This window comes from Pyxicephalus adspersus, chromosome 9 (assembly GCF_032062135.1).
Source record: "Pyxicephalus adspersus chromosome 9, UCB_Pads_2.0, whole genome shotgun sequence".
In the NCBI taxonomy this organism is placed as follows: Eukaryota; Metazoa; Chordata; class Amphibia; order Anura; family Pyxicephalidae; genus Pyxicephalus; species Pyxicephalus adspersus.
The window spans coordinates 9,980,014-9,989,501 of NC_092866.1; the positions used below are offsets into that span (position 1 = coordinate 9,980,014).

The following is a 9,488-nucleotide window of genomic DNA, read 5'->3' on the forward strand; positions in this document are numbered from 1 at the left end:
AAATTACCTGTACACATCATTCTGGAGGGACCCCACCCCCAGTGATATTATGTCCCAATAATGAAGCACCTTCTGCCCTTCCCCAATGGGGAGTATTCACCCCTCACCCTTCAGGGGCCACACCGCATTGAAAAACATAAACAATAAGGACTTGTCATCTATCATTCAGGAAAGCGGCTCCTATCAGCTTATTTCGTATCCCCAGCCTTTGCCAGGCGTCCCTTCCCATACCCAGCCTTCTGTTCACACCACTCAGCGCCTCCAGCACTCTCTTCGCTTCCTCCGGCTTCAGTTTCCCCGCCATATCTCTCTCACTTCATTCACGTGACTTGCGTCAATGCGCACGGCTTCCCTGTCTCCCAGGACAACAAGCGAATGTCGGAATCCGTACACAGCGCCGCCACATTCCTGTACGGAACCACGGCACACATCAACCAATAAACTCACAGCTCAAGGGATAGGAAGGCCACCGCCTTTTGGGCGGGGCGAACCTAATGAACCAGTTATCGGCGTCTATTCGGTGGAGCTAATTTCCCAGGTCAGCTGACATCACAGTGACGTAGTGTGGCACCACTTGTGAACTGAAGAGAAGAGGGCAGCAGAGTCTGGCATTGGTATGGAAAGGGAATGGGGGCAAGGGGAATGGGCACCTCTAGAGGTACCACCACTGTGTGCACCTGCTAATAGTGCTGCATGAGTTATTATATAATATTATGTTCATATTATTCATATATATGTATGTGTTTGCTCTTGGTGCCATTCATATGCCCATATCTGCTGGGCACATGGCCTTATATGACCCCGCCTATAATGACCACCATGCCATACCCATCAATGGTTGTCATAAATCAACCTGCATGATCTTTAGTTGGCCACTCACTTGTGTTCATCTACTAGCTGGCATTGATGGTTAGTGCCAAGCATTCCATAGATGCCCAAATAATCGGAAAGGTGAGCCCGTTATATTGCTGGGAGATTGCCATCAGCTTCTATTTTTTTGTGCGTGCTGGGTAATGCTAGGAGAGAGCAGAGGGTTGCTTTGATCAGTTTCTGCTGCTTTTTGCTGTCCAATCAAAGGGAAGGGGCGGTCCTTGACCATGCTGGTTTGCTTTATCAGCTGTAGAGAAAAGTGTGGTCACAACAGGACAGTCTGTACACCTTTCAGTAGCTCTTTGCTTTCATTTAAATCAAAGTAGACAGCAAATAATCACTTTTATCTTGATATTTTTGCCTTTTTCTAATAATTGTTCTCAGTTTCATAGATTTTGTTGCTTTTTTTCCAAGGTCTGTGTATCTTCGTGCCATAAGAAGCCATGTCACCATCTCCCAGAGAAACCATTGTCATTACCGGAGGAGGTGGATACTTTGGACACAGGTTAGTGCGGCGCTATAAATAATAATGTAACATAATTATGGAAAGTCTATTAATATTCTATTTAATTATTCAATTCCGTTGGGATGATTTGACTAATGAACGCTAATTGCATCTTCCGGAGGAGCCAAATTCCATTATTAATTAGAGAACGTTAATGGGTTTTGCTCAGGTGGAGAAGGGCTCCTGCCACCGACTTCTATGGAGATGTGCTGCTTCCCTCTGTAGTTCATGTGACGTCGTATCTAGCAATATAGGAAAGGTGCGCTGAAATCCGGGCTGGAAATTCAACCCGGTTCTGGATTTAGGAAAGAAATATTCAGTCCAGTGCTTTTAAAGCGGAACCTGAAAATACTCCTGGAATATTTACGTCACAGATCCCAGGAGGCTGTGTGCTGCTCCTTCTGCGCATGCCAGGGATCGGGCTCTGCATCATTGGGGGCTTTCCTCAAATGTAAATTTATTATTATTATTATTACTATTAATAAACAGGATTTATATAGCGCCAACATATTACGCAGCGCTGTACATGAAATAGGGGTTGCAAATGACAGACAGATACAGACAGTGACACAGGAGGAGAGGACGCTGCCCCGAAGAGCTTACAATCTAGGAGATGGGGAAGCAGCACACAATAGGAGGTGGATATGGAATGGCGGGAAGTAGTGAGAGTCTTGGAGCCGTGCGTGTGAGCATGTGCACGATCCCACACGTGTGCAGAGTGAGATCGCCATTCGTTTGTTTACATTTGATGGCCACATGCAGGAGATATCATCAAGAACCTAGACGAAAGAAGATCGTGGCATGGGATGTAACAGGAAGCCCAGGAAAGACGACGGCAAGTAAGATAGTGAGGAATTCACTAGGTGTGATAAGTACATTAATTAAAGGCTTTCAGCAAAAAAAGGTAGATGGTTTTTTTTTAATTCAAGTTTTGCTTTAAGATGCCATTAAAGGAGAGTTACGTTTATTTCCACTTTAAAAAAGCAACTTTTTGCTGCAGTACTCACCTTCAATGTTTACTCAGTCTACTATTCCATCTAGTAGACACCATCAGCTTTCCAAATCTAACCTCGACCAGCATTGCTCATCTCCACTTATTGGCAGCCAAGGCTGTCATGGATTTACCCCTGAAAGTGCGTGGTCACACCACAAATCTATATATACACCAGCCTAGGCTCAGAGAATTGTTACACCGAATGGTACTCACATCATTATGTAATAATGACCATTATTTCTATCCCCCCCCCCCCCCCCACCAAGGAGAAGACGGACTATACAGCCTGAAGATTCTTGTTAAAAAAAAGTTATGTATATCTGAATTTGTTTTTTAAGGCATCTGAGTGAGGGGAGTTGGAGGTGGACACTGTCGCTTTAAACTATATTTAAACATACAGATAAAATGCATTTTTTTTTAGCTTACAGGTATTCAGTAGCATGTCCTAGGGTGGCAATGCACTCCCGTCCTACAGAATTTATGGAGAAGCAGCATTGCTATCCTAGGGCAGGAAACATGCTAAGAAGTACTTGGAAGAAATGTCCCCTCTTCTCCTTTCTACAACATAGATGGAGTTCTAATACAGCACAGGACTTATCTGCTCACCAGGGACATGAATCAAAGATCAAGGCAGGCAATGAGCAAGCATAGCTGTGTACAAACAAGTCGGTAACCAAAGAGAAATGCTGGAATCCTGCAATGCAAGGACTCCGGGTCACAGGGTTACAAAAACACTTAGGAAGGGGGAGGGCATCATCAGTGACCATTGCATCATCAGTGACCCAGTGACCATCATGCTAATGTACTGATATGAAATTTATAGCCGGGGTTCCCCAAGATCTGAAAGCTAATTCAAAGTTTCCTCAATGTTAAAAAGGTCAAGAAAAGTTTATATGTGGAAGAGATATTGGGCAGCACAGTGGCTCAGAGGTTAGCACTCTGCCCTTTGCAGCGCTGGGTCCCAGGTTTAAATCCCAGCTAGGACACTATCTGCATGGAGTTTTCAGGTTCTCCCTCTGTTTCAAAAACATGCAGTTAGGTTAACTGGCTTCCCCGGAAATTGACCTTAGACTTTATTAAAGACATAGGACTATAGTAAGGACATTAGATTGTGGGCTACTTTAAGGAACAGCTAGTGACATGACTATGTAATATGTCAGCACTTTATAAATACTGTATAATAATACCACTGTCTATTCAAACCACATTGAAAGAAATAAAATGTATGTATACATTAGTTTTAGGTTGTCACAAAAATATTATTATTAACCACCTGAGAGTTACACTGAGGTCTAGATTTCTGTACCAAAAGTGTTCCACTGTTTTTCATGAATTTTTTTTTTTAAATTGTAGACCTGTAACTTACAGAAATATGTCCGAACAAGGGTCTAGTAGATATTATGAATATAAAAAATGTTTGAAACACACAATCATGTAAAAAAAAAAAATTACTTTTAATAAAATTAAAGGAAAAACACAAAAATCAGCTTAAACATGACTATGTAAACAAATCAAAAATACTGAAAATACTGAAAAAGCAATAACTCTGTATATTGTAAAGTACTATATTATTCTAAAACACCTCCCTAGTGTGGCAATTTTTAAAACTTTGTGTATTTATTGGAGTTTGTTTTGAATTATTTTGTATTTGATTGGATACGGGAGTTTGTATCCAATCCAGTGCAAAATATGAATTTGAATTTCCAAGTTATTTACTTTTATTTTATTTTTTTTTATTTTGTATTGGATTGGATACAGGAGTTTGTATTCAATCCAAAACAAAATGAGAGTTTGAATTTACCAATTACACACTTTGTATTTAAAAAAAAAGCCTTTTATCAAATCCAATACAAAATATGAATTTGAATTTACCAGGTATATACTTTGTATTTATTTTGTATTATTTTGTATTGGATTGGATACAGGAGTTTGTATTCAATCCAAAACAAAATGAGAGTTTGAATTTACCAATTACACACTTTGTATTTATTTGAATTATTTTGTATTGGATTGGATACAGGAGTTTGTATTGAATCCAATACAAAATGAATGAATGAGTTTGAATTTGAATTTCCCGCACACGCGCTGATGTCATCGCGCACGCAGGGAGAAGCCGAGCCGCTTTTTTTTCTCCGCCGGACGGCTTCTCGTTTCAGAAGGCACCCGGCGCTGGACGGAGAACGACGCGGGACGATCAGCGGGACCAGGGAACACAAGATGCTGGCCGGCGGAACACAAGATGCCGGCCGGCTTCTTACTGGTCCCGCTGGTATAGGAGAAGGCACCCGACGCTGGAGAGGGAGATCGACGGAGGACGACGCTGGAACACGAACACGACGCTGGATGAGCACAGCGGGACCAGGTAAGTGGGTATTTTAATGTACGGAAAATCTCGGGGTTAACCATTATAGCACTTTTTTTTAGCCCGTACCAAGGTCGGGCTTAACGGTTGGGAGGTTAAATAATAATATTATTATTATTATTATTATTATTAAACAAGATTTATGTAGTGCCAACATATTATGCAGCACTGTACAATAAATAGGGGTTGCAAATGACAGAATGATACAGTGACACAGGGGCAGGAGAGACCCCTGCCCCGAAGAGCTTACAATCTAGGAGGCCAATGAATGTTATGATACCCATTTTATAGCTCTGATGAGAGAGGCCCCCTAAAACAACATGGTGATATCAGCCAATATAAGCGGATCACCTGAATTTTTTGTGATTGCTTGTGGCCTATTTTACATTCACTTCTCTAGGTTGTATTTCCAGGAAAATCATGTATTACCTTTGAAGAGATGAAGTCCTTGGTTGGTACAGGGTCCTGGCTGCCTTAATATTTGTATTAGGAGACACCTAGAGACTAATGTGATGAAGATAAAAGCAGATTCTTAGCTGGTTGTTTATAAGCTTTTCCTTTTCTCATCATTGTTGTATTAATTCTTCATTGTTATTTGTTTTAGATTGGGTTGCCGTTTGTCTGAGCAGGGAATCGACGTGGTTCTTTTTGACATAAGAAGACCAGCTCAAAATCTCCCAGATGGAATCCGGTTTATAGAAGGGGACATTCGCTCTTTCTCCGTGGTAGAAGATGCCCTTACCAATGCCAGTTGTGTAATCCACACAGCCTCCTATGGAATGTCAGGCAGGGAACAACTGCAGACTAAACTTATCGAAGAAGTCAACGTGAAAGGTACAGAGAACGTTATCCGAGCTTGCTTGAGTACCGGTGTCCCAAGGCTTGTTTACACCAGTACATTTAATGTGGTGTTTGGGGGGCAGACGATTCGAAATGGAGACGAGACTATGGAATATCTACCTCTGCATCGCCACGCTGACAACTACTCTCGCACCAAGGCTATGGCTGAGATGAAGGTGCTTAAAGCCAATGGGCTGGAGCTGACTAATAAAAGTGGATACTTAAGAACTTGCGCTCTTAGATCTGCCGGTATTTATGGGCCTGGGGAACAAAGACATCTTCCGAGGATCATCAAGACTGTTGACCAAGGTTTGTTCATGTTCTTGTATGGGGATCACCATAACCAGGTGCAGTTTGTACACGTAGACAATCTAGTTTCTGCCCACATTTTGGCAGCTAAAGCCCTTACAGAACAAAAAAGCCATATTGCTGCCGGTAAGCCATACTTCATTGCCGATCGACATCCGGTTGACAATTTTGAATTCCTACGGCCTTTTATCGAAGGCCTCGGGTATAAATACCCCACTTTTCGCCTTCCTCTCTTCTTTGTATACCTTATGGCCTACCTCACAGAATGGTTACATTTTCTTATTAGACCTTTTTACAATTTCCAGCCTTTACTAACCCGCGCCGAAGTGTACAAAACAGGCGTTACTCATTACTTTAACCTGGATAAAGCCAAGAAGGAGCTTGGATACAATCCTAAGCCATTTCTAATGTCCGAAGTCACCCAGTGGTACAGAGCTCAGGGATACGGGCAACGGGTAACTAAGGGCAAAAGCAATAACTTCCTTTGGGACCTGTTGTTATGTCTTTTGTTTATTGTTGCGCTGCTTGCTTGGTTTCCTAGAATGGTTGGATAAAGATTTTAATCTTCGGACATCCTGGGCAACGTACTGTTCAGACATACCAATCACCTACACACAGTTGAGTGAGCCATATGGTCTTAATATTCCTAATTTAAAAAGTGACTTTAAGGCACTTTAATATATTATATTGAGTCTGATGTGCTTAGGTTTACGTATTAGGAGAAATGGTTCACAATTCAGATATTTCACTAAATGGGAGTCAGCATTGTCACCCATTTTAAAGTTGAACTCCAGGCAAATGACAAAACTACCCTAGCAGTGCCCCCCCAACACACACATTGTTAGCGTACCGATAAATGCAGCCTCTAATTACCTCTTTCTCATGTTCACAAAGACACCCTCCTTTCTGTGCAGCTGGTCCTCTTAAGCTTCTGACATCATCATGTTCAATGCAGAACCAGCGGAATCCTGCTTCGTGAGTGAGGACATCAAGGGTTCCTCCACAACCAGGTGCCTTGAAGACATCAGCAGGGCACTTACTGATGGCAAGCAAAGTATGAGTTACCAGTATACTAGCCCAAAACGTGCATTTACCTCTTAAAATGCAGGGGTAGACCACTACAAGGCAAGTTTTGTCATTTCCCTGAAGTTAAGCTTTAAGAAGGCCATCATTGGAAGTTCAGTAGGTTTTTTTTTACTAGATTACAAATAGGAGACAAAATCTATAGGTCAACCGGGTTGATTTATTTTTTATAATTTGCCTATAATTTCACTTTAATGGACCAAATAATGCCATACGCAGATATACTCAGACTTTTAACAATGTATAGCTTTTCTTCGACACATCTACCTCAGACAATACAAACTGCAACTCCAGGAAAGTCATTGCTTAGACTGTGGCTGTGACTGGAGAGTTTTAGTGGCTTTTGCAGGTGAATGCATGAACCTCCTGGTGCCTTCACTTTATACCTGCAAAATGTATTTTGGTTGGGATGGCCGAGACTCTTTGAACAAATATGGGAGCATTATCAGGGTGAACAAGGGCTGTATAACTATGCGGAAATTGGGAAGTGTTCATTCAGACTTGGATTCCCTTTCACATCATTCTCTGTATTGATTTATACTTGTTTATGTCATTTTTGTTTTCATTCTAAAAAATTTTCATTTGTATTCATATTTTTCCTGAATATTTGAGAAAACGAACAAATAATAGCTTGCTGTTTATACTGGGTGCTTTTGTAACAAATGTAATTTTACAAAAAGACGAATGTTTATAATGTACCGAATAAAATATTATAATAAGGGTTGTGTTTTGTGTTGAAGCATTTTTTGTTCTGTCCCCTGACTCTTTTAGCCAGGCGCACCACCCAGCACTTTTCTATAACCACCTGGCTGTTTTTGGGTAGTTACTGAAAAGATGGGTCACAATACAGAAGCCACCACCTGCATACAATTTCTTCCCATCCAGCTTTTTTTCTAGGGAAAATGCTGATTTTTATTTTCGCAAAGATGTATCCTAAAGCTTGAATCTAGGCAGATATAAAGATACAAGTTACTACAATGCTGTATTCATTATCACATCAGTAAACATTGTTTTTCAATTAAAGCAATGAAAGTACCTGAATTTGACTTGGTATGCACATACAATAATTGACTGAACGATGCATGAACGAGTGCTGTACATACAGCATTATTCTACTCCATAAAGAGGGCAACCGGCTGCACTCTCTCCCCTTCATTAATATTGCAATTGTCCATCATCCGTGGCAGAACGACAGACTATGAGCGCTGTACACATGTCAGATTCTTGTCTGATATCAGCTCTGAGGTGATTATCCGATAAGAATCATCTGGCATGTGTACTTAGCCTTAGTTTCACCCTCTCGTTATCTCTATTCAGCAAGAGACTGGGAGAGAAAAGCAGCACAACCAGCTATGTGTATTTGTTTGTATGCCTGTAGTTCAGATTTAAACTTATAACCTCAACTGTTTTTTTAAACTGTTAGCTTACCCAGGACTGTCTGGAGTTCAGTTTTAGGGTTTTCAACTCTACTTTACACTGGACTACACACACCACGATGACCTATTCAGGCCCACTCAAACATCGCTCTATTTGAAGATCACATCTGATGTCTTACATTTTGTTTACAACCTGAAAAGCTCAAGCTTCAATATGCAGCCTCAAATTTATTTATACCAATCATTGACCCTTCAGCATATGGCTCAGTCTGATGTTTTAATACTTGTCTGATTGGAACATTCTATTAACTATTTAGTTCTATTAGTAAGAAACAAATGGCTTGGTAATCTATTTTTATGTAGACAGTGGGTCAGCAGTACTGAGTAAATTAATTTATAGTTTGCAGACACTGTTAAAACAATTGCCAAGGTCAATAGTGGCCAGAATTACCATTGGCTGGTGGTTGTCAGGGTAAGAGATCTCTATTTACCTTGATAATGGGCTAACAGTGATACGTGCATTGATTACAATAGCAGCTATGAGGCAATCAGCAAAGAAATTTTGGCCAGTGTTCCTATTTGCCAACAGAGGTTAGGGGCAAACTTTGGTTCAGATATTCTGAATTTATTTTTTTGACTATGAATGCTCCGCCCCACCTGAGCCAAATTCTATGATTTCTCTTTAGCTAACCCATAGTGCTCTATGAATCCTGTCTGATGCATTAAACATTTGGTAAAACACAATTAAATACGCTTCGCTTAGTGAGGCAAATTTTTGTTGATGTTAACCATCTAATAATGTGCAAGGAAAAATGCTGCATTTTGGGTTTTTATTTTGATTGGGAAAACTTTAAACAAGTAAGTTTTTATTTAGTTTTCTGCACTCTAATGGAAGCATGCTCTAGAATGTCTCAATATGTATTCTGGGTGGCAGATTAGAAGTGGAGGTTCAGAATGAAATCCAAGCTACTAGTATTTTCAAATGTTGAAGTCAGCAATACATACCCCATGTATCTGTCAGGTTTCCTTTAAATATAATTACACATCTATGAATAACTCCAAACATTTATTAACATTTATATATATATATATATATATATATATATATATATATATATATATCTTTTGTAAAACTCAACAATGGCAACA

General features: G+C 40.4%; 1 protein-coding gene across 1 annotated transcript; it reads left to right on the forward strand.

Moving 5' to 3' along the window:
- The first annotated feature begins 548 nt into the window (after positions 1-548).
- SDR42E1 (short chain dehydrogenase/reductase family 42E, member 1) lies at positions 549-7,684 on the forward strand. The gene is made up of 3 exons (XM_072422517.1): positions 549-614; positions 1,285-1,375; positions 5,336-7,684. The coding sequence occupies exons 2-3, from the start codon at positions 1,314-1,316 to the stop codon at positions 6,432-6,434; spliced, it is 1,161 nt and encodes a 386-aa protein (XP_072278618.1). The 5' UTR covers positions 549-614; positions 1,285-1,313; the 3' UTR covers positions 6,435-7,684.
- Positions 7,685-9,488: the final 1,804 nt, after the last annotated feature.

Excerpts from the sequence above, each read along its gene's own strand:
- SDR42E1 (XM_072422517.1), top strand. The coding sequence starts at position 1,314 with ATGTCACCATCTCCCAGAGAAACCATTGTCATTACCGGAGGAGGTGGA. Across the intron at positions 1,376-5,335 it reads GGTGGATACTTTGGACACAG|ATTGGGTTGCCGTTTGTCTG; the intron begins GTTAGTGCGGCG and ends TATTTGTTTTAG.